The sequence below is a fragment of the Phyllobates terribilis genome, unplaced genomic scaffold, assembly GCF_046119375.1.
Source record: "Phyllobates terribilis strain yellow unplaced genomic scaffold, ASM4611937v1 Scaffold_5__5_contigs__length_657084704, whole genome shotgun sequence".
Classification (NCBI taxonomy): Eukaryota; Metazoa; Chordata; class Amphibia; order Anura; family Dendrobatidae; genus Phyllobates; species Phyllobates terribilis.
This window is the reverse complement of record NW_027362765.1, coordinates 73,462,536-73,489,184: the sequence shown is the minus strand read 5'-3', so window position 1 is coordinate 73,489,184 and position 26,649 is coordinate 73,462,536. Positions and strand designations below refer to the sequence as shown.

The 26,649-nt window shown below is 43.4% G+C and overlaps 1 protein-coding gene across 1 annotated transcript in view; it reads left to right on the top strand.

The window, feature by feature from the left end:
* Nucleotides 1-25,842, top strand: part of LOC141272078 (uncharacterized) — an 80,112-nt gene extending 54,270 nt beyond the window's left edge. The window contains exon 8 of the mRNA XM_073682389.1: nucleotides 23,817-25,842. Within this exon, the coding sequence (XP_073538490.1) occupies nucleotides 23,817-24,772 (956 nt within the window). The 3' untranslated portion in view covers nucleotides 24,773-25,842. The remainder of the gene's footprint in view (nucleotides 1-23,816) is intronic.
* The last annotated feature ends 807 nt before the right edge of the window (nucleotides 25,843-26,649 follow it).

Sequence of the window (26,649 nt, the reverse complement as noted above, 5' to 3'; positions counted from 1 at the left end):
AGGCACGTGGAGGCCACACACAATATTGAGCCTCATTTTCACTTGTTTTAAGGACATTACATCAAAGTTGGATCAGCCTGTAGTGTGTTTTTCCACTTTAATTTTGGGGGTGACTCCAAATCCAGGCCTCCATTGGTTAATAAATTTGATTTCCATTGATGATTTTTGTGTGATTTTGTTGTCAGCACATTCAACTTTGTACAGAACAAAGTATTCAATGAGAATATTTCATTCATTCAGATCTAGGATGTGTTATTTGAGTGTTCCCTTTATTTTTTTGAGCAGTGTATATTAGTATCTGACAATAGAAAAGGCCACACATGCTCTGAAAGGCTATGGATTCTCTAATGAAACAGGGACCAAACTTATTAAAGTTTTTAGCTTTAATATATAAAGTACAGTGCTTACAAGAGAAGATATAAAAAGAACACAAGAACCAGCACCGCTGCAACGAGGTCAGCATGGGAGGGGAGTATAAGCTTTTTTATTTTCATGGAGGCAAACATTCAGATCGATTTCTTACCTATTACCTGGTGATGTGAGGGGCTGGGGAACCTCCATCATGACGTTCTTGTACAGATTTTTGTGTCCTTCTAAATACTCCCACTCCTCCATGGAGAAATAGATGGTGACATCCTGACACCTTATAGGAACCTGACACATACAATGATACCGTCATCCCCCCGATCTCTTCATAGCGTTACTATATAATGTCCCAGTGTCACGGGTGTGTCAGAAGACACAGACAGTCGCCCTGCAGTTGGTTGCAGGAGATCTCTTCGTTTGGCATTACAGACACCTTCTTAGAAGCTGTCTCTCTAGGGCCCAGCGGCTACCTTCCTCTGGCTAATTAACACCTTGGCTTGAGTGTTTAAATACCTGCTGTGTGCCAGAGGGAGGTGCCGGCGAGATTCATTACTCCTTGTGAAGGCTTGAGCAAGAGCAGTACTTCTTCCTCTCTGGTGCTAGAGGACATGTGCGCATTTGTCTGGAGTCGACCAAAGCTAAGCGATTTTCCCTAGTTTGTTCCCCCTTGTTGTCTTTAGTGTTCAGTGGGGATCGACTAGCGCTCATCCCCTCCCTTCCCTAGTCAGGGCCAAACGCCACGGAAAGACAGGGCGAGGTACGCGTGCGGCGATTAGTGAAGAACCAAAATAGGGACGTTAGTGGAGACAGGGTGATATTAGATCAACCTAGGAGGTCTCCACTCTCCCCTTTCCCTAGAGTCTGGGTTACCTCTTCCCTTTGTGTTGCACTAAGTCTTTCCCACACCTTGTGTGACACCCAGCATTCCCAGCAGTGTCACCTCTCCAGTCAGCAGCTCAATCATCTTGTAGGTGAGTTCTAGGATCTTCTGGTCATTGATGTCCTCATGTATCAGGGGGTGAGATGGATGCCCTGTAATTGGGCTCAGGGGTCTTCCCCATCCCTCAGACACAGGGGCCTGACAGTGCTCACTAGAGGTCTTCTTCACTACTGTGTAATCCTGGTTATAGAGAGACACATTAATAAATCTCACTACAGACATTTCCAGAGTCCTCACCTCTCCAGTTCTGTCCATCTGATATTCCCATAGATAAGAATGATGTAATGTGACGTCATCAGACTCTCTCACCTCTCCAGTAAGCCGTAAGAGGATCTCTAGGGTGAGGTGTAATATCCTCTCCGCCATCTTGTCCCTGTCCCTATCCATCCTTGATGGGTCAATCAGGAAAATTCTCTTATATAGAAGATCTCCACTGAGAGGATCCGATATTGTAGGGACCTGAATGGGGAGAAAATCCTAACGATCCCATGTAATAATACAATGAGATAATTATTACTGAGGGGGTTAATGTCGCCTGTGTCTGGGGAATCTCCACAGACCTCCACCTGCAGAGCCGCACACTAGATATATGACTGTTCTGTGCTTACAGGACCTGTGATGATGTCACAGTCATGTGATCAGTCACATGGAGGGGAGGATCCAGTCTCCATTTTGAGGCTCCGTGTGAGAGAAGCCGTCTGTACTGGTGAGAGGTAATGAGGGAGCAGGGAGTGTGTGATGGGGGAACAGGACTAACCCCTAATGGACTGAAGGACGGGGTCTCTCTGACCACTAGAATATACAGCGGAGCTGGAAAGATCCTGAACTCTTTACAATTTTCCACATTTCTGAATTAATTTGACCTAAAACTCCATCAGATTTTCACAGACGTGGAAAAGGTGACTGCAATACGGTAATATAAATATATGTAACGGTGTTGTTTGGTTAGTGGTGCTTCTTTCTTAATGGTGTTGCAGCCTCTGTGGCTTTTCAGAAAAGGTAAAGTGTATATAGTGACATATACAGACTGCACACAGGTGGGCTTCCTTTCACTAAACATATGACTTATGAAGGTAATTTCTTGCACCAGAAATGTTTAGGGTCTTCATCGCAAAAGGGGTGAATACATTTGCACATTCCAATTTTTAGTTCTTTGATCCCATACATGTAAGTGATGCCTATATTTTTCTCCACTTCAAAAAGGTCTTGAATTTCCTCATTCATACATAGTCTGTCTGAGTTTAGATTAGTCTGAACTGTTTAACTCCTTCATGACCGGAGGATTTTCTGTTTTTGCTTTTTCGTTTTTTGCTCCCCTTCTTCCCAGACCCATAATTTTTTATTTTTCAGTAATATGGCCATGTGAGGGCTTATTTTTTGCAGGACGATTTGTAGTTTTAAACAACATCGCTGGTTTTACCATATCGTGTACTGGAAAACGGGCAAAAAATTCCAAGTGCGGTGAAATTGCAAAAAACGTGCAATTCCACAGTTGTTTTTTTGTGTTTTTTACCACCTTCACTGAATGCAAAAATTTACCTGCCATTCTTATTCTGCAGGTCATTACGAGTTCGTAGACACCAAACATGTACAGGTTCTTTTTTATTTAAGTGGCAAAAAAAATGCAAAGTTTGCTTAAAAAAACAAACAAAAAAAAAAACCACGACATTTTCTGAGACCTGTAACGTCTCCATTTTTAGGGATATGGGGCTGGGTAATGGCTTATTTTTTGTGTGCAGAGCTGACGTTTTTATTGATATCATTTTGGGGTAGATATGATTGTTTGATCGCCCATTATTTCATTTTATTGCAATGTTGTAGTGACCAAAAAAACTTAATTATTTTTTAATTTTTTTTGTCATTACCCCGTTTATCGATCAGATTATTATTTTTTTTTTATATTGATCAGGCGATTCTGAAAGCAGTAATACCAAATATGTGTATGTATGTTTTTTTATTTTTTTTTATTTTGAATATGGCAAAAGGAGGTGATTTAAACTTTTATACTTTTTAATATTTTTTAAAAAATTTTTTTTTACTTTTTGGATGCTTCAATCGTCTCCATGGGAGACTAGAAGCAGCACATCTCTGATCACCTGTACTACACACAGGCGATGATCAGATCGCCTACGTGTAGCATATTTGCTCACTTGCGGCGCTCATGACAATCTGGCAGGGACAGCCACAGGAGTCTCCTATAGACCCCGAGTTGTCATGCCAACCCATTGGCGACCTGCAATCATGTGACGGGGTCGCCGATGGGTGGGGCCAATGATGTGCTTCCCAGAAGCACAAGTTAAGTGTCGCTATCAGAGATTGACAGCGGCGTTTAACTGGTTAACAGCCGCGGGTGGATCGTGATTCCACCCACGGCTGTTGTGGGCACATGTCAGCTGTATAGATCAGCTGACATGTGCTCAGAGAGGTGCGGGCTCAGCGCTGGAGCCTGCACCAAACAGGGGGATCTGACGTGGGGCGTACTATTACGCTCCACGTCATAAAGGGGTTAAAGATGGTTTGGTAACCTTCTACTACCTGATGAGCCTCAACAACTCTTCTTCTGAGAAATCTCCTATATTCGTGTCATGATTTGATTCACTTTCCCAAACATGTATTCTGAAGACTCTGATAGATCCCTATTCTTTAAATAAACTAGGTCCTTCACTCACACGATTGTCATCTCATTGATTAAAAACTCGAGACTCTAATTTCACCTTCAAATGATACTGTTCTACATATTTTCAAAAGTTGTCAGTATCAGTTATGAAACGACCCATTTCTTAATGATTCTGACCTCCTGGATTCAAATCTAAAAATGAGAAGTTTTAGTTGTCTTTTGTCTCTATGATATCAAAGAGTTTTCCTTTTGCTGATACATATAATTAATGCATAAAAGTTTCAGTACTTTCAAACATTATTATTTTTGCAAATATAAAGATGCAGAATATTTTGTTATGCCTCTTTTCTGATATTTATTTTGAGGAAACTCTGCAACAATTCCAATAAGTAAAACATGTCTAAACACTGTTGCAAATTATAAACTGTTAAAGAAATTGCACTACAAAATTTGGTCCTTATTTAGTGACAACTCTTTTGCTTGTTACTTCTACTTTTGCATCGGGTCATCTCTCACAATTGTCCACAGGAATCTGCAAGCATTGATAGATTCCATTTTCCTTGATATCTTTTCTCAATAGCTGCAATATCTTGATGAAATCTCTCACCGTGGTCGTTGCTCACTGCTCCGCAGTTTGGTGAAAACTATATGCTACCGGCATGGATTTATATAGTGTGACCAAGTTAAAATGCTGCAAATGCAGCATCAATAGTAAAAAACAAACAAACAAACAAATAAAAGCATTATACCCCCCTTCCGATGGCCCCCGGTCTCCACTATGGTGCGTACGGTGTCTTCGGCGGCTCGTGGTGCTCTAAAAAGGACCTTCCATGACGTCATTTAGTCATGTGACAGGTCACGCAACCGCCGATGTCAGCGGTCGCGTGACCTGTCACATGACTAAATGAAGTCATGGAAGGTCCTTTTACACCACCGCGAGCAGCCGAAGAGCCAGCAGCGCCACCGGGAGCAGACAGGGGGCCATCAGAAGGTAAGTAAATGGTTTTGTTTTTTTGTTTTTTTTTTTCAATTCTTTAACTACAGGTACTATGGTACCCGGGTCTGGAGGAGAGTCTCCTCTTCTCCAGACCCAGGTACCATCCGTGCATTGAATCGCATAATATCTGCATGTGTACGTGTAGTCATGCGGATGTTAATGGCGGCGATTCCACAAAATTAATGGTTGTGCTGCAGATTTTTCTGCAATGATAATCCGCAGCGGAAATTTCCGCAGCATGTGCACAGCACATGCGGATTATCATTGGGGAACATGGCAGACAACTTAACAAGAGTTTTTAATGCGTTTTTGCGGCGGAAATGATGCATTAAATTCGCATCTTGGGCACGCAGCCTTATCCTTTGCCTTTACAAAGTTTTTCATTAGGCTCAATTTGATATGCAATGGTGGTAACAAAATCTTAAGTGTATCAACAAGTGTTGAATGCAGGACATTTTTACTCCCTGACTGGAAACCAAGTAAGACGGTCATCACAGAGGAGCCACAAATTTTGGTCATAGTTCAGACATCTCAACATCTGCTCCATGTTGTCATAGTTTTCTTTCATATGGACTGCATAACCAACTTGAATTGAAGGTAGCTCATTGCCATTACTCAGCAAGACTGCTTTTAGAGCCTCCATTCCTCTGGATTATGACTTATCTTCAGAGCTTCCATTAAACTGTTGATGTTGTTGCATGCCACAAGATCGCTGTCCATGAAGAAGCATTGAACAAGATCTTTATCTCGGATGGGGAACAAAGAAATCTGAAAGTTGCCCACTATGAGATTCTACTGCTATAGCCTGGAACCTAAGAGGTCAGTCTCACTCTTGGGCAGATCCAAATCTCTAACAAGATCGTTCATTTCACTTTGTGTTATAATGTGCGGTTGAGTTCAGGTTGTTGCCAGAAAATCTTGGTTGTGAGAATAAGATGCTTCATGACAACAAGTGCCCTCTTCTTCACGTGATTCGACTGATAATGTTTCTGGTAGCTTTGGAAACACCAGTTCTTCTGTATGTGGTACTGGACGTATTGCAGATGGAATGTTTGGAAACTGTAAAGTCCACTTCTTCTTCCTTGAAATTCCTTTCCTAATAGGGGCAACAAGCAGCAATAGAAATTGATATTGTGATTGCTTGGCTCTCTCCAGATCATTGGGACTGCAAAAGGAAAAGATTGCCTCTTCCCATGAAACCACTGGGTAAGATGTGATGCACATCTATTGCAGCATATGTGTGAAGCCCAACTCTTGTCCTGATCTCCTATTGTGCAGGCTTTCTTTAACATAGTAGTCAAGTTTCGCCTTTGTGACGCAAAGTGACTTCTCTACATATGTAGCAAAAAATATCTGCATCGTTAATGCAAGAACGAGGCATATCTGAAAAACAAACATATAGAAATCTGTCAATAGGCTAAGAAACTAAGCTAAGTAATCCTAAAACTGTATACCTTACATAGGGAACATTTATAAAAGTAGGTGATGAAACTGTAATTATACTTTCGTCATCGGAGCTGAGTTGGCGTTATTTGATTGGTCACCCTAAGAGTATAGAAAGCTCAATAAACTAAATAGATAATGTAATAAACTAGCTAATAACAATGCAATCATGATGAAATAATAAAGAAGCAATTTTTTATAAGCCTGCATGAAAGGTGTCATAAGTAGAGATGAACAGAAATGTGCGGCTAAACGCCAAACACATACTTTCCCTGTAAGTCCTTGGCAGTGTTCTGAGTTCTGGGGTAAGTCCGTTCAAGGAGAGAAAGAATTTTTTTCTTTCCAGTTCGGGTCTCTTATATTTTTGATGGGGTTCGGGTACTGTTCTGGTACCCATAACAAACTTTAGAATAAAGTTTGGGTCGAGTACCAGAACCTGAACTTCCACCGGTCCTGAAAATTAAGCCAATCAACAAATTTAAGCATCATATTAGTTTTTCGGTACCACAAAATTAGTTGCCTTCAACTGTTTTCGTCTCTGAACCAATTTGGCTGTAGAACAGTGGTATCTGCTAATCTTAAAACTTCACATACTTTTGCCTCTCACAGACATGTGATATTGCATTATTTTCCTTTTTTTTACTCTATTGTTCGTTATCTACTTTTAGGACTGAACAAGTTATGTATATTTAGGTCAAATTTTTACAAAACTATAACATTTTGAAGGGTTCACAAACTTTTAAACATCCTGTATGTAAATTCAGAATTTAGTCTAGTGGGAGCACATGGATGCTCCCCGAAATAAGCTACATCCTGTGACTGTAACATCTTTCAGGCCAGATTCATATCATATGTGTAATATATCATATACCATAGTTGAAGGGAGTAGGGGGTAGTGTGCATGTGTAATAAAGGACCCTCACATGGATGGACACATGAAGGTGGAGACTAGTGTTCCACACCAGTGGCTTACCACCAATGGCGGCAAATTATGCAGCCGCTATGGGGCTCGTGAGTCGTGGAGGGGGGGGGGCCCTTGCTAGAGTAGGCACCGGGCCCCCAACCTGTTATCGCACTTTCAACTGTATCTGCATCCTGGATACTGATACAGTTGAAAACAATGATGGAACAGGGAAGCCATCCACTCCCTCCCCCATCATTCTCCCTCTGCGTCTGATGTCTCAGCACAGCGGGCACTATGACCTCACCTCATCGCGCAAGTGTGTCGAGTTGTGCAGAGGATTAGAATGCTCGCTGCCAATACTGGAGCAGCAGAGGACTGAGGAGAGGTGAGTATTTATCATTGTTTTGGTTTTTTTAAATTAATGAGTGGGCCGAATTTACTGTATGGAGCACAAAGTGGGCCCATTGTACTATATGGAGGACTATGTGGGAGCCAAATCGTTTCCAAGGCACCAGAGAGATTATTATTTTCCTTTATTCACCCAAAATGCACCATAAAAGCAAAGTTTTGGCCAGCAAGTGACCTTTGGCAGATGAAGCTAATCGTAAAGGGAGCTACCATTACGGACACTATGTGTGGCTCGTTATATTGTGTGAAGCGCTATGTGGGGCCATTATACTCTATGCAAAACTGTAGGGCCCTTTATACTGTATTGAGCACTATGTGAGGCCCTTAAAACCTTACCATTTGTCAAATGACGTAAATGTGAATAAGGGATTTATTTCCTACAGGTTAGGGAACTGTGACGTGGAGGGGTGGCTTTTACGTTTTTTTGATCAAAACTATGTTCACCAAGTATGTTATTTTCATGCACTATTGCTATTTATTTATTTACTGCAGAGTATTTGCTCATTTTGTTTTTATCTAAAGTTTTGTTTTTTTAAGTGAAGGCCTGACCTACCAGGGGTAAGACGGTGCACATGACTGGATGTAGTGATCATTTCAAGCCCGTAACAGCCCTGGAGATTTCTTACATGGGATGCTTCATGATTTTATATCAGTTCATCTTCTTCCCATTCAGGTCTCTACAATGTAAGATCCTTTTCCTGATTGACCCATCAAGGATGAATACAGACAAAGACAAGATGGCGGAGAGGATATTACACCTCACCCTAGAGATCCTCTTCCGGCTTACTGGAGAGGTGAGAGATTCTGATGACGTCACATTACATCATTCTCATCTATGGGAATAACAGATGGACAGAACTGGAGAGGTGAGGACTCTGGAAATGTCTGTAGTGAGATTTATTAATGTGTCTCTCCATAACCAGGATTACACAGTAGTGAAGAAGACCTCTAGTGAGCGCTGTCAGGCCCCTGTGTCTGAGGGATGGGGAAGACCCCTGAGCCCAATCACGGGGCCTCCACCTCACTCCCTGATACATGAGGACATCAATGACCAGAAGATCCTAGAACTCACCTACAAGATGATTGAGCTGCTGACTGGAGAGGTGACACTGCTGGGAATGCTGGGACATTATACAGTAACGCTATGAAGGGATCGGGGGATGACAGTATCATTGTATGTGTCAGGTTCCTATAAGATGTCAGGATGTCACCGTCCATTTCTCCATGGAGGAGTGGGAGTATTTAGAAGGACACAAAGATCTGTACAAGGATGTTATGATGGAGGTTCCCCAGCTCCTCACATCACCAGGTAATAGATAGGACTAAATCACACACGGCCTATAATTATCTGTATGTAAAGAATGAATTCAGTCCCTGTATGTGTTTCCTCCAGATCTATCCAGTAAGAGGACAACACCAGAGAGATGTCCCCGTCCTCTTCTTCTACCGGACTGTAAACCAGAAAATCCCAATGTTCCTCAGGATCATCAGGTAGATGGATAGAAGGTGTCATGAAATCTCCCATATGATATGTAAAAGGCTGTGAAGGTCTTGTGTTCAGTCTTGTTTTATCCACAAGTATTATACTTAAATGGGTTTTCCCATCTCTAAGATCCTATCCCAATATGTAGTAGGTTTAATAATATTAGCAAATATCTCCAATTAGAAATGTAGTATAGTTCCCCTGATTCGCTATGTCACTTACACCATATGCAGGCATTGAAGTAGGTTTAGTACCCATTGTTATTAGAAACACCAGCCATTTCCCACCTGACACTTATTAAACACATGACCCCGGCATGCAGTATGAAATGAAATTATTGTTTTTCAGAATATGAAGATTAAACAATCTGAACAACTTCGCACAAGGTCATCATTGCTAGATTATGGGTTTTTTACATGTAATGATGTCAAGATTATACTGAGAATAGTGTGATAAAAGAAAAGCATTAGTAATATCATGACCCGGTACGGCCAATATGGTTTCTTACCTGGTGCCTTAACTTCTCCCACCTTACCCCAAGGATCCCGTGATCCTGTCCCAAAATAAAAACACTACAACTGGTTATACTTTTGGATAATTTTGGCCACAGCGGCCATTTTATTAACAAACAACAATAACATTCAAATTGACAATAAAATAAATATAAATATGGAGGGAGGGTTCTTGGAGCTAAAAGATCTGGCTTTAAAATAAAGTATAAGAAATCAACCGCCATATTACCCTCAGCCGTGCAGCACCAGCTCGAGGGCACCAAACTTCCACAGTCCGTGAAAGACCAACCAACTAAAAGCTCCCAGGGTAAAACCCCGTCCAGAGCCCAGAACCGACTGCCAGATCACCCCCCACTTAATTTAAACGACCTGGAATTTTCCCAATTCCTTCAACCGACAATTCGGTACCAACTCCAAGAACCCCACCCCCCGCCAACCACGAACAGCCCTGAAACCTTAGGCTCGTGAGTGCCCCAAAGCCACCAACGCCCTTTCAATCCCCTCCTGTATTGCAAGGGCCCAAAGATCCATACCGATATCATTGAGATGGACCCTGTCCTTCAACCACAAATTTCCAACCCCCGATTCCAACTCAAAGTGCCTAACACTTATGCCACCATTCCTTGACACGAAGCTAGACACTGCCCTATTTAATTTTACTCTTGCTCTATTTATACCTTTTTCTGATCTAGCCGCCCGCCATTTCTTCCTGGGCACTATATCTGACCAAACCGTCAGAACCCCCGGGAACGAAGTCCACAATCTCAAGAAATCAAAACGGATATCTCGAATCAACTCTCTCACGGGCCTTGCCCCCAAATCGTTCCCTCCCAAATGCACAACCAGAATATCCGGTGTTCTGTCCAATCTTGCCGCTTTATGAAATTCCGACAAAAACCGACTCCATACCATCCCCCTAAAACCTAGCCACCTTATAACCACTTGTACCCTCGGAAAGCCCAATTGCCTACCGTCACGCCTTACGTCAGCACGCAGCGCCCCCCAATGCACATACGAATGTCCGAAAATCCAAGCTAACGAGGAAAGGCCACCTAAAAGAATAATAACAAGCATATTCAACAACTCGCAAATAACAAAACCTGCGGTATTTAACGCCTAACATACGTCAAATAACGATCCGAACTCCACCTGCCAATCCGCTTTATCACTTCTGCCCCCAAGCCGCGCCTATCAGCCTCCGACGCTGCGCCAATCCTAAAAGAATGTGAACCATACACATCTGGGCTAAGGCCCAACTCCTGTACCCCCTTTTTAAGGACAGCTATAAACTGAAATCTAGACAGGAATGTCCCATAACAGTGACATAAGAGTGGGCCGGCTCTCCCTGACCACACTTGCCAATATCCCTCGAAGCACCTTTTTGGACACATCACCGCCCCGTCCACTCTACCTAACACAACACGCTTACCTCTGCCCAACTGATCGTTCTTTCCACGTCTAATCCAAAAATCGATACCCCCAGTCCAGCAGCTCATGTCTTCAGCTACCAAACCTCCCGCCCTGTTCCTTCTGGGGGCGACCAATTCACCTACTCTCATTGCCCCGAAAAAAGCTAAGGAAAAAGCTAACCTAAATAGTGCCACCTCGAAAGTAGAACTACAAATCCTTTCCAAAACAACACCTAACCTTTCCAACATACTAAACGAGACTGGCCTACGCTTATCCAAGCTCCTACTACCTTTTCGAAAACCTCTAAGTGCCTGCTTAACTAAAAAGGATTTTGTAACGTCACAGACTCCCTGCAATTTGAAACCGAATGCAAGCCCGGCAATAAATTTACTGATTCTAGATGCCGACCACCCTAACTCAGCAGCCTTACCAACTAAAAACAAAACCGCCCGTGTTCTATCCTCGTCACTCTCTACCGCCCCCCAATGGGACACCCAGCTTTGCCATACTCGCCACGATGCCTCGTAAGAAGACCAGGTTGAACTCGAAACTGAATCCTGGATCAATCTTCCAGCTCGTCCGTAACCAGCTGCCACAACTGCGAAGGGCATTCCACTCCTGCGACTTCTGCCTCTGGTGCCAGAGCCCGAAAACGCTCCCACTGGAAACGAGACAAAGCATCCTCTATGGAATTTTGCACACCTGGCACATGCACGCCGAAATCCACACATTTAACTCCAAACACCGGAGTACCAGTTCCCTGACCAGCTTAATAACCGGAGGAGACGAAGCCGATAAGCTGTTAATCACCGCCCCACACCCATATTATCACAGTGAAACCTGACTCTCCGATTCAAGAAAAACTCACCCCAAATCGAAACCGCAACTACAATTGGGAATAATTCCAGAAGAGCAAGATTCTTTGTAAGACCCTTCTCCTTCCACGAATCAGGCCATTTTCCAACGCTCCACTTTCCCATACAAAAAGCCCCATAGCCCAAACCGCCAGCAGCGTCCGTGTAAATCTCCTCAATCAAAGCTGTTCAAAAACTCCTGCTGAATCAACGACCTGCCATTGTAATTGACCAAAAAACGCTTCCACACCAACAAATCTTTTCTGTGCTCTCTATTCAAACGAATAAAATGATGCGATGCCCGCACACCTGCTGTTGCCCTTGACAACCTGCGACAAAATATTCTGCCCATAGGCATGATCCTACAAGCAAAGTTCAATCTCCCTAACAGCGACTGCATCTCCTTCAAGGTCACCTTGCGCAATTTACCGATTCGCTCAACCTCCTGCCGGAGCAATGACAATTTATCCTCGGGCAATCAACACTCCATTCTGTCCGCATCAATCAGTATTCCCAAAACTCAACACAGTACGAGGACCTTCCATTTTTTCTTTTGCCAATGGAACACCAAAACGTTCTGCCACCCACACCATGGCTGCTAACAAATTATGAGAAACCAACGAGTCTGGAGGACATATGAACAAAAATTCATCCAGGTAATGAATAACGGACTGCACACCTGCAACCTCCCTGGCCACCCATTCCAAAAACGTACTTAGGCTATGTGCCCACGTTGCGGACCTGAAGCATATTTTTTACGCTTCTCCCTGGCGGGAAAATCGCATGCGGATATTACATGCGGTTTTCCCGCCAGGTAGAAGCGTTTGTGAGGCGTCTTTGCATGCATTTCCGCATGCGGGTTATCAAGCACTTCTCCAAGCATCACTTGGAAAAGTGCTTGACAACTTGTTCAGAATGGTAAAAAATAAAAAAATAAACTTTATACTCACCTTCTGATGCATTCTCTGCCCCGTCCGGAGGCTTGAGCGGCTCACGCTGTTGTGTGCAGGACCTGCGGTAACGTCATTGTGTCATGTGGTGGGTCACATGACTCAATGACGTGGCAGGTCCTTCAGACAACAGCGCGACGGAGGGAAAACATCAGAAGATAAGTATAAACTTTATTTTATTCTTTTTTTTTACAGGTTCTTTGGTACCCAGGTCTGGATGAGAGTCTCCTCTCATCCAGACTTGGGTACCATCCGCACATTGATTCCGCAGCGCTTCCGCAAAATTAATGAACATGCTGCGGATTTTTGACCGCAGCATATACGCTGCGGAAAAATCCGCAGCATGGGCATTGACATTGCGGAATGCCATTGGGGACCATGGGGTGCGGATATACATGCGTTTTTCAAGCGTTTACGCTGCGGAAATTCCGCAGCATATACGCTTGAAAAACGCTACGTGGGCACACAGCCTAAAAGTTTCAAACAATGAACATGAAATCGAACAACCCATAGGCAAACACCTATCCAGATAATAACCTTTGTTCCAAAAACAACCCAACAACGGAATACTAGCCGGGTGAACCGGGAGTAACCTAAAAGCTGATTCGATGTCTGTTTTGGCTAACAATGCCCCAGGCCCGTACCTCCGCACCCATGATACGGCCGTATCAAATGAGGTATATTCCACAGAACATAATTCGGGCACAATCCCATCATTGACCGAAAAACCTTTCGGATACGGCAAATGCTGTATCAAGCGAAATTTATTCTTCTTAGGTACTACTCCTAAAGGAGAAATGATCACCCCTTCAACCGGCCCAGCCATACAACCTAACTCAACTTCCTTTGCCAACTTAGCACTGACCACCTCCGGATGCAACAAAGCAGACCTCAAATTTTTAATGGAGAAAGGAACTACAGTGGTGGCCAAAAGTATTGGCACCCCTGCAATTCTGTCAGATAATACTCAGTTTGTTCCTGAAAATGATTGCAATCACAAATTCTTTGGTCTTATTATCTTCATTTAATTTGCTTGCAAGGAAAAAACACAAAAGAGAATGAAGCAAAAATCAAATCATTAATCATTTCACACAAAACTCCAAAAATGGGCCAGAAAAAAGTATTGGCACCCTCAGCCTAATACTTGGTTGCACAACCTTTAGCCAAAATAACTGCGAACAACCGCTTCCGGTAACCATCAATGAGTTTCTTACAATGCTCTGCTGGAATTGTAGACCATTCTTCTTCGGCAAACTGCTCCAGGTCCCTGATATTTGAAGGGTGCCTTCTCCAAACTGCCATTTTGAGATCTCTCCACAGGTGTTCTATGGGATTCAGGTCTGGACTCATTGCTGGCCACCAGAGAAGTCTCCAGTGCTTTAACCATTTTATAGTGCTTTTGGAAGTGTGTTTTGGGTCATTGTCCTGCTGGAAGACCCATGACCTCTGAGGGAGACCCAGCTTTCTCACACTGGGCCCTACATTATGCTGCAAAATTTGTTGGTAGTCTTCAGACTTCATAATGCCATGCACACGGTCAAGCAGTCCAGTGCCAGAGGCAGCAAAGCAACCCCAAAACATCAGGGAACCTCCGCCATGTTTAACTGTAGGGACCGTGTTCTTTTCTTTGAATGCCTCTTTTTTTTTTTTTTTTCCTGTACACTCTATGTTGATGCTTTTTCCCAAAAAGCTCTACTTTTGTTTTATACAGTATACAGGATTTATACAGTAGACTGCTGTCTTGTCAGTTTTGGTTTTCATGTTAATTTATGATCTTTTATGTTCTTCTAAGTCATTTCATGCGACTTCTCCATCTGTCTGTGACTTTTACAGTCTTTGTTTCAGGGTAAAGATCTGCCCCATATTAATACTACAGAGACATATGTGAGAGGTGATGAGCGGTGTAAAGAGGAGATTCCTACAGGTAACTGCACAGGTGAGTAGAGACCACTAAATGCAGAGAAGTCACAGATTCTACTCAGTCATTGACTTATAGAATTTCTTTATGTATTGAATGTTGTAAGGTTTGTTATACAGAGCCTTACATGTGGCTTTTACACTCAAAGATTTAGTGTTTAAAAATAAATAACACATTTTGACACTATTTTTTGCCATAATCGCTTCTCAATTGCTACAGAGTGTCACACTTGCAGATTATGCACCCACTGCTCTACAGGCCGGGCATACCCTTGAGAAGCGTGGCTACCTGATTTTCGCTAGAGCTCTTGATGGAGGAGTTAGGCTTGAGCTGCAGGTAGCCTCCAGGTATCACACCAAGGACAATCCTCTGTACTGTGTCAGCGGACCCCAAGGGTCAGGAGTCCAAGACAGGGTGGACAGTGTTGCTGTTTCAGGTAATGAGGGAGTGGTTGCAGGTTTAGGTGCCTGAACCTGAAATGGCTCTGGAGGTAACACTGGAGCGATTTAAGGCCTATGTATCACCGGAGTGGTTACAAGTTCAGTTCCCGATGGAGCAGTTTCAAGTTCAGATGCTGCCGGATTGGTGTCAGGTTCAGGTACCACTGCAGAGGTAACAGGACGGATTTAACAATAAGTTCAGGTTCAGACTGAGACAGGTTCAGGGATAAGTTCTGACTAGGAGCGGTTCAGAGACCTGACAACAAACTAATTTAAACTAAAGAGGACGTTGTACAGGCACCATCGTACAGGGGAGGATGCCTTAAGTACTAGATGCCTCCCATCTATTGGCTGAGGACTAATCCAGAGCGCCGCACTGACCCTTTAAGAAGTAGGGAGTGCGAGCACTAAGTGCGCTGCCGAGAAACCTGTGCGCTGTGCGCAGATTCTGGAAGCAGGAAGCCGTGGCAAGACAGGGAGACACCGCTGGCATCCATGTATGTCGGCATTCATGCTGGGAGAAAGGAGAGGGACCATGCAGGAACACCAACATTGGCATTAAACAGAGGAGATACTTCTGTATTCAAAGTCCTGTCCATCACAGGACACTGTGCTCAGTAAATTCCTTTTAATATATTTTTGAAGATTGTTAGTGTTGGGAACCTCTGATACAGAACAATATGGAAGAAAATAGAGGACATGGGCTCTGTGGATAATGATCGTCCAAAGAATAAAAGATGCAGTCATTAAGGAATAAGACATTCAGTCTACATATTACGATACCGAATTAGCATTTTCATTTAGCAAAATACCAGTTCATTATCAAAACACGTAGCCTGAATATCTTACCAATAAAGATGTATTATTGTAGAAAATATTGAAAAAGTCGCAAGTCCATAACCAACTGGATTTCAAGCAAACACGTTTCAGACTGCTGTCCTTAGTCATTGCATTGCAATGCCAGACTTTCTGTGCGCAATCTCAGCTGAATCAGACCTTATAACACAAAGTGAACTGAACGATCTTGATAGAGATTTGGATCTGCCTAAGAGTGAGGCTGAGCTCTTAGGTTCCAGGCTATAGCAGTGGAATCTCCTAGCGAGCGATGTTCGGATTTTTTTTTATCATTATTTATTTATATAGCGCCATTGATTCCATGGTGTTGTACATAAGAAGGGGTTACATACCAAATACAGATATCACTTGCAGTAAACAAACTAACAATGATAGACTGGTACGGATGGAAGAGGACCCTGCACCTGCAGGCTTACATTCTACAGGAATGGGGAAGGAGACAGTTGGTTGTGGGGTTGTGGTAGCTCTGGTGTTGTTGAGGTGGCAGCAAGCAAGGTCATGGTAGGCTGTAAGCTTGTTTGAAGACATGGGTTTTCAGGTTCAATCTGAAGGATCCAAGTGTGGTGGATAATCGGACATGTTGAGGCACAGAATTCCATAGGACGGGGGATATTCAGGAGAAATTTTGGAGACGATTGCGTGAGGAACGAATAAGTGTGGAGGAGAGAAGGTCTTGGGAGGACCGGAGATTATGTGAGGGAATATATTGGGAGATTAGTTCAGAGATGTACGGAGGAGAGAGGTTATGGATGGCTTTGTAGGTCAGTGTTAGTAGTTTGAACTGGATACGCTGGGCAATTGGGAGCCAGTGAAGGGATTTGCAAAGGGGGGGAAGCAGAGGAGTAGTGAGGCAAGAGATGGACCAGTCGCGCAGCAGAGTTAAGGATGGACTGGAGGAGTGTGAGATGGTTAGCAGGTAGGCCACAGAGGAGGATGTTGCTGTAGTTGAGGTGGGAGATGATGAGGGCATGCACAAGCAGTTTAGTAGATTGAGGGTTGAGGAAAGGATGGATTCTGGAAATATTTTTGAGCTGGAGGCGACAGGAGGTGGCGAGAACTTGGGTGTGGGGTTTGAAGGACAGGGCAGAGTCAAGGGTTACTCAGAGGCAGCAGATTGTCGGTACAGGGGAAAGAGTGATGTCATTTATTATGATAGAAAGATCAGGTGGGAAAGATGATGAGTTCAGTTTTGTCCACATTGAGCTTGAGGAAGCGGGAGGAGAAGGAGGATATGGCTGCTAGACATGCTGGGATTCTGGACAGCAGAGAGGTGACATCTGGGCCAGAGAGGTAGATCTGGATGTCATCAGCGTACAGATGGTACTGGAAGCCATGGGATTTTATGAGCTGTCCCAGGCCCAAGGGTATAGATTGAGTAGAGTATGGGTCCTAGGACAGAGCTTTGAGGGACTCCAACAGAGAGGGGATGGGGTGGGGAGGTAGTGTGGGAGTGGGAGACGCTAAATGTGCGGTTAGAAAGGTATGAGGTGATCCAAGATATGGCAAGGTCTTTGATGGCAAAGGAAGAGAGGAGCTGTAGTAGGAGGCAGTGGTTAACTGTATTGAAAGCAGAGGACAGGTCAAGAAGGAGTACAGAGAATTGTATGTTAGCTTTGGCTGTAAGTAAGTCAATGGTGATTTTGGTAAGGGCAGTTTTGGTGGAATGGTGGGGGCGGAAGCCAGATTGTTGGTTGTCAAAGAGAGAGTTAGATGAGAAGTGGGAGGAAAGTTCGGCGTGAACATGTTGCTCAAGGAGTTTGGAGGTAAATGGGAGCAGCGATATTTGCGATGTTTTTGTTCCACAACCATGATAAAGATCTTGTCCAATACTTCTTCATGAAGGGCGATCTTGTGATATGCAACAACATCAACGGTTAAATAGAAGCTCTGAAGATAAGTCATAAATCAGCGGAAAGGAAGCTTTTCATCTATTAATCCAAAACAAGCCTTAAACAGTCTTGCTGCATAATGGCAATGAGCAACGTTCAATTCCAGTTGGTTATGCAGTCCACATGAAAGAAACCTATGACAACATGAAACAGCTGTTGAACTATGACCAACATTTGTGGCCCCTCTGTGGTGACTTAAAGGTGGTTGCCCTCTTACTTGGTCTCCAGGGTGGATACATAAACTACTGCTGCTTTCTGTGTGAGTGGGATAGTCGTACAAGAGAATATCACTACAATAAAAGAGACTGAACTCTCCGACATTCACTTCAGCCAGGGAGTAAAAATGTCCTGCATCCAGCACTTGTTGATCCACATAACATTTTGTTCTCACCATTGCATATCAAGTTTGGCCTAATGAAGAACTTTGTAAAGGCAATGGATAAAATTGCAAAAGCATTCAAGTATCTTATTGATAAATTTCCAAGGTTGAGTGAAGCAAACATAAAGGAAGAAATCTTTATTGGATTCGTAAGCTTCTTCAAGATGACGAGTTTCTCAGTTTGTTGCAGGGCGAGGAAAAGGCTGCATTGGTAGCATTCGCATTAGTGGTAACTTTTTTTGGGAAACTCAAGAGCAGATGACTCAAGAAAACATGTAAGGATCTTGGCTGTAACATTTCTAGAAAGATTCATTTCTTACATTCGCAACTAGACCATTTTCCACCAAACTGCAGAGCAGTGAGCGATGAGCACCATGAGAGATTTCACCAAGATATTACGGCTATGGAGAAAAGATATCAAGGAAAATTAAATCCATCAATGCTTGCAGATTACTGCTGGACAAATGTAAGAGAAGAGATGTTCCGATGCAGGAGTACAAGAGAAAAGCAGAAAAGAGTTGTCACTAGTGATGAGCAAGTATGCTTGCCACTATTCGGTACTTTCTCAATAATCTCAGTGCTCGAGATGCTCTGTGCTTAGCGAGTAATTTTTAAATGGTCGGGCGGGAGGAGGAACAGTACCTGTTTTCCTGCGCTATAGACGGTACTACCCACACAACTTTCATACCGTCTGTTCAGCGTGGATGGCCTGAGGAGAGGGAGAGCGAGGAAGAGGACCAGGAGGAGGATGAGGAGAGGAGCAGGGAAGTCTTGGCTGTTAGCAGTCTGCCTGACTTTATGTTCCGCTGCCTTTCCCGTGACCCTTGCGTTGTACGCATTTTGGCCAACACTAATCACTGGTTGGTCACACTCCTAGACCCACGCTACAAGGAGAACTTTCTATCTCTTTCCGCTGGCGGAGAGTTCTAATAAAATGTTGCAGTACCAAAAGGCCATTATTGAAGAATTATTAAAAAATGCCCAGCTGACAAAGCTGCGGTCAGAGGTCACCGTTCCTTGGACAACCAAGGAGTACAGGCGAGAGAGACACAAATCAGATGCAGTAGAGGCAGGGGAACACTGTCAAAGGTCTGGGACAGCTTTCTCAGACCCTCCCAGCACCCAGGCCCTGATGCGCAAGGTATTCTGACAAGGAGGGAAAAGTTTTGGAAAATGCTGAAGGAGTGCCTTGCCAACCGTACAAGCATTCTTAAAAGAGTTGTTCAGGTTTATTGTAATGGGGGTGGTGGTGGAACCACTGTGCCGTTGTCCTAGAAGAACCTGGAGGGGTGTAACCAAGTGACCACCTGACTCTTTGCTAGAGCCCCTGATGGTAGGATTAGACTTACTCCAGATGGACACCAGGTGCTACTCCGGGATGTACCTGGGACGTACGGCTACTGAGCCCCAAGGGGAAAAGAGTTGGAACAGCTAAGAAAGGGAAAGTTCGGCAGTTACAGGCAGGCATTGCAGGGATACAGAAATGGCAGGTGCTGGCGGGAATGGCTTGTATACTGGCAGGTGCAGTCAGGTATGGCTGGAATACAGGTGGGTACGATTGGTGGAGACTGGAATGTCTGATATGCAGGCAGGTACGGCTGGTGCACAGGTGGGCACGGCAGGTATGACTGATATACAGTTGGGCACAGCAGGTGCAGGCAGGAACAGCTAGTATACAGGCAGGCATTGGTGGGTGCAAGCAGGTACGGGTAGTATACAGGTGGGCACGACAGGTGCTGGCAGGTACGGCTGGTATATAGGTGGGCACAATTGGTACAGACTGGAATGGCTGATATACAGGTAGGCACTGGCACAGGCAGGTACTGGAAGATAAACTTGAACAGGGGAAATAGCAAGCATGCAACAAGAAGAGTGAACACATTGCTCAGGCACCTCTCAACAGGTGGAGGTGCCTTAAATAATAAGTGTCTCTCAGCCATTGGCTGAGGACACTTTTAAAGACACAGCTCGCGCCGTCCTAGAGACAGGGTGCGTGCAAGCCCTATGCGCAGTGTCCGGTGATCTGCCAGGCATGTGCAGACCCTGGGAAGCTTGACCAGGAAGAGGACGTCCACACTGAGGGCAGGTGCAGTGAGTAAGTCGGCGTCCCTTCCGTGGGAGAGGAGGATGGGAAGCATGCAGGGACGCTGGCGCTACGTTTATCATGACAGTCGGCAGTTAATCTATGTGACTGCACACTTATGAATCCTCACATCATGCGCTGTGGGGATTCTCCGATACCGGCGGCGTGACATAGAGGTCATGTGACCACAAGTACACACGTGGTCAAAATTGTTAGTACCCCTTGTTTAATGAAAGAAAAACAGAAATAACTTGAATCTGACAAAAGTAATAATAAATTAAAAATCTATGAAAATGAACAAATGAAAGTCAGTCATTGCTTTTCAACCCTGCTTCCACAGAATTAAAAAAAAAAAATGTAATTCATGAAATAGGCCTGGACAAAAATGATGGTACCCCTGAAAATAATGTGGCAAAGGGGACATGTTAAATCAAGTTGTGTCCACTAATTAGCATCACAGGTGTCTAAAATCTTGTAAACCGTCAGTGGGCCTGTATATAGGGCTACAGATACTCATTGTTCTGTTTGGTGACATGGTGTGTACCACACTCCACATGGACTAGAGGAAGCAAAGGAAAGAGTTGTCTCAGGAGATTAGAAAGAAAATTATAGACAAGCATTTTAAAGGTAAAAGTTCTAAGATGATCTCCAAGCAGCTTGATGTTCCTGTGACTACAGTTGCACATATTATTCAGAAATTTAAGATCCATGGCACTGTAGCCAATCTCCCTGAACGTGGTCGCAGGAGGAAAATTGATGACAAATCAAAGAGACGGATAATACGAATGGTAACAAAAGAGCCCAGGAAAACTTCTAAAGAGATTAAAGGTGAACTTCAAGCTCAAGGAACATCAGTGTCAGATCGCACCATCCATCGTTGTTTGATCCAAAGTGGACTTCAAGGAGAACACCATTGTTGAAAAAAATCATAAAAAAGCCAGACTGGAATTTGCCAAACTACATGTTGACCAGCCACAGAGCTTCTGGGAGAATGTCCTATGGACAGATGAGACAAAAATGGAAGTTTTTGGCAATGCACATCAGCTCATCAGATATCTGTCTGAGATGGTTTAATAAATCCTGTAACACAGGGTTGGACACGACGACTCTTGAGGTCCCTTCCAACTCGGATCGATTATGGCAATAAAACACTGCTCAAATTCTGATGCGAGTTTGTTCAAAGTATAATTTTCCTGTGATCCGATTCTCTTGCATCTTCTCCATTGTCTGTGTCCGGGAAATCGGATTGCTCTTGGAGGACTGAATGGCGTATCTCCCAACTTTTAAACACCGGGAGAGGGACAAGTATTGTCATTTTCCCCAATTAAAGTCCCTTAGTGTCCTCACCCACAAACTGTACAGAAAAGGCTGCATAGAAAAGATACACTCCCATTTAAAAAACAGTGATTTGCATGTGGGCTGCTTTGGTTTGTGTACCAGGGCTGATTTTCAGTCCCAATCCAGCCCTGGTGTCGGCTACTAACTTTAATGGTGACAACCTGCTCAAGATTCCACCAATCTTTTCCAGATAAGCCGGGACCCTCGTCAGATGAGACCGTACAGTGACATCTGTATCAGTGCCTGCCCTTTCTGCCTTTGCTTCTGTCGCCAGATAGCGCCATGCTCTAGTTGCGGGGAAACAGTTCTACCTTTGTGTCCTCTGGGATTTGTAGCTCCATCCAGACTGGGAGATATAGACTGTCTTGCCAACCGCCCGTAAATTTACGGATAGTCAGTGAAAAGCAGGTGCTGTAATGTGCATCTGCCAGTAAAGGTGAAAGAGCGCTGGTGCATGTGCACTACAATACTTTGCTCTGCCCTCGGCAGGGCAGAGAGAAGTATGCCTGCTCGGGAACGCCTAGGACACTGTGTGGTGATGCGTCATGAAGAAGAAAGGAGCCGCCGGACCAAGACCAGAGATGCCCTTCAATCCGAACCGCCCTGTAAGTGAGTATAATAAAAACACTTTTGTTTTATAGAGAGCGCAGTCTGCGTGACTGCAGACTTATAAATCCCCCCCAGCGCACGCACTGATCGCCAGTATGGGTCCCAGGACCAGAGGATATGTATGTGTTATACATACCCCCGGCCATTCAGCGTCGCCTCTCTCCATTCACTTGTATGGACCGAGGCCACGTCCTGCCTAGTGACGTGGACGGCCAGTGGGCGTGTCTGGCTAGAAGGCGCGGCCTCATTAAATACAAGTGTATGGAGAGCGAGGCCACACCCACTGGCGGCAGGTATGTATAACACATGCATACCCTCTGTAACCGGGTCTCATACCGTGCGTGCGCTGGGGGGGATTCATAAGTCTGCAGTCACACAGAATGACTGCAGACTTATGACTTTTGACTCGACAGCCCCTTTAAGCTCCATAAATCCTTCTGTCCACTGCCAGTTATAATCTGACTTGCTTCTGTGAAACATAGATATTTCAGATTTTTTTTTACCTCAGCTCTGTTTTTACTATTTTTCTTTACGATTTTGTCTCTACACCAACCTTCTTGTTCTGACCTGGCCACCTGACCATTCTCTTGCCTCTGGTTTGCTTCTCTGTATAGCAGCTCTTCCCAGGAAGCAATCCTATTGACCCAATTATAAGACCAGTTCCCTGTACAGGGGTTAAAGGGAGCAGGCCGGAGTTCCTCGGGAATGAGTCAGACGTAGTGGTTTGCGACAACTCCGTTCAAGGTGCCTTTTTGAGCCTGCAGCCTCTGACAGACATAATAATGTGTACATGACCAGTCTGTGTTCCTCCCATGTGCCTTCCTCCATGGTAGAGTGCTTGAACCTGTCAGAGAGAGATGGATTTACCTAATAAAACTGATTACAGGCCTCTTTATGAATCTCTTCTGAAAATGTAACTGGAAATGATTGGAGACAGACACAGTGAAACAGGAACCTACAGAAAAGATGGCTACAATAGAAAAATGGAAATTTGAAAGAGCACAACCTGATGGCCTAACACCATAAACTATCAGCCTCAGTTTTGTAGTCTACTGTCTTACTCTGTCGATAATTGAATTTTATTATAGTTTGCATGGAAATGTTCTAAAGTATATAACAAAATAAATATTAATATAATTTAAATGCAGTGTTATATAAAAATAATAAAATCATTTTTTTTCTGGCAGATGACTGTACCAGGAGCTCCGAGGGACATCTGATATTCTCAGATTTTGCAGCTGATAATCGTAGTAGAACATCTGATACATATGAAGAACATGTAATTTTCACAGATACACCGCAAGGTCATCTAAGAAAAAATCTGTCATCTGATCCTTTTGAAAAGGTCCTCTCTTCTGCTTCATCAAAGACGAATATGCAAAACGAAAGTCAGAGAAGTGCTGTTGAAAATGAAATAACTTACATAGGGGAGAAATCATTTTCATGTCCAGAATGTGGAAAGTATTACAGTCATAAATCAAGACTTGTTACACATCAGAGAATTCACACAGGGGAGAAGCCGTATTCATGTTCAGAATGTGGGAAATGTTTTAGATTGAAAGCACAACTTGTAATACATCAGAGAAGTCACACTGGGGAAAAACCATTTTCATGCTCAGAATGTGGGAAATGTTTTAACCGGAAAACAAATCTTGTGACACATCTGAGAATTCACACAGGACATAAGCCATTTTCTTGTTCAGAATGTGGGAAATGTTATAGTGTGAAAGCCAAACTTGAAATACATCAGAGAATTCACACAGGAGAGAAGCCATTTTCATGCTCCGAATGTGGAAAATGTTTTACATACACATCAGATCTTGGTAGACATCAGAGAATTCATTCAAGGGAGACGTCATTTTCATGTGCAGAATGTGGGAAATGTTTTAAAAACAAATCAAATTTTGATAAACATCAGAGAAGTCACACAGGGGCGAAGTCATTTCCATGCTCAGAATGTGGGAAATGTTTTAAATGGAAAACAAATCTTGTTACACATCTGAGAGTTCACACAGGCGAGAAGCCATTTTCATGCTCAGAATGTGGGAAAAATTATAGTGAGAAATCCATACTTGTAAAACATCAGAGAAGTCACACAGGAGAGAAGCCATTTTCATGCTCAGAATGTGGGAAATGTTTTCACCAGAAAGCAAATCTTGTTACACATCAGTTAATTCACACAGGGGAGAAGCCATTTTTGTGTTCAGAATGTGGAAAATGTTTTAATCTGAAAGCAAGTCTTGTTAAACATCAGAGAATTCACACAGGGGAGAAACCATTTTTCTGTTCTGACTGTGGGAAATGTTTTAGACAAAAATCAAATCTTGTTACACACAAGTTAACTCATAGAGTTGGTATAAAATCAACCGACTCTTAAAATATATAATAAATTGGGTACAGTAGTACAATGCAGTATGTGCTGTAAATGTTTTCATAAGAATTTGAGAAAGTTAGGAAATGTCCTAAAAATGTCTGTCATATTCCTGATCTAAGGATCTAGGCTATTAAGTTGAGAAGAATCTGTGCTGCACTTTATGTACTGCACGTGCTCAGTAATGAGGCAATTCTGTGGAGGCGGAGTTGGGAGTCGGGTATGAGGAGTCGGAGTCGTAGGTTTGGCTTACCGACTCCACAGCTCTGGTTCAAAATGTGGGAAAAATTTCATTAGAAAATTAAGTATTGTTCTACATCAGAAAACTCACACAGAGGAGAAACCATATTCATATTCAGAATGTGGGAAAGGTTTTAGGAATAAATCAGAACATTCTAAATATCAAAGATCTCACACAGGGGAAAAGCCATTTTCATGTTCAAATTGTGGGAAATGTTTGTCGGAAATCAATTCTGGTCAGACATCAGAGAACTCGCACAGGGAAGTAGCCATTTTATTTTAATTGTTTTATTGACAATATGCACTAGAAAAACATATAAGTTATAGTAAAATGTGAGGCAGTGAGAGGAATCATATACGAGGGTCGTTATGTGTCCCCCAGAATGCACATAGAAGCATACCAAACCCTCTGTAGAGCATTTTAATTGCAGCCACAGCTGTGGACTTGGTCAAACATTGCAGTCAGAGAGTGTGGATTGGTCAAACAATTTGACCAAGTCAGATTTAGGAACACCTGACCTGGGCTTTTATTTTTGGAGAGATCTGCAGGATGGAAGTGGGGTGGATCTCTCCCTCCACTCCGGGTCTTGGGAGTGGCCCATGTCCACGAAACTCATTTAAACTTTCAGTTGAGCTTTGGGTGTGTCAGTATTTGGTTAGCAAGCAGCAGAGAAGGAGAATCTGTGCAGGACTGGTCTGTGTGGGTCTGGACACAGGCCAGAGGAAGCAAAGCCATTGACACACCCACTACGTTGCAGTCGCCCACGGCAACGGATGGATATGGACGTTCCGGCTGCATACTGGAGGATAAAAGTTCTGGACTTATTTTGCAAGTTTTGAAAATAAAGACGTTTATGTTGAAATTTTTTGGGTCACTGCCTAATTACCTCACGGACGAAAAAGCCGCTGTCTTACAAAAGGCACTCGTCTACAAAAGAAAGGGAAAGCAATTCAGTGCACCTAATTATTATTAGAAAATGTATACAATTACCAACGACCATTTTTTATTGAAAACTAATAAGAGTAAAATAATACACCTATATTTGAACAAATTATGTATTTTACATTTATATAACTACAGTATATATAACTCACCCCTAAACAAAACAATGATTTAGCATGGTTCTGAAAAGTATAAGTCACAACTTTTTCACATCTTTTAAAGACAAGGAAGAGAGAAATGTATTGTGGCATGCACATAAAAATAGTGATTCCCCAGGACAACACCCCCAAGATGGCTCTCCACCAAGTATGATGCCTCCCATATAGTATAATAACCCCCAAATCCATAAAAACATTTTACCCCTAATTTAATCCTGAAATGCACAGTATGATGCCTTCACTGTACATTCCCCTACACAATGATGCCCCCTCAGTTCTCCCACACAGTATGATGTCCCTCATAGTGCCCTTCACACACTGATGCCCCCACAGTGCCCTCAATGCATTATGAAGCCACCACAGTTCTCCCAATACATGATGAGGCTACCACATTGTCTCCAATACAGTATGATGCCCCCCAGTATGTTCCTTGATTCAGTATGAGGCCACCATTGGGCCAATGCAGTATAATGCTCCCGCTATGTCTACCAATCCACTATGTAGCCACGAAAGTAGTTCTCAATACATTTTAGTCTCCCTCT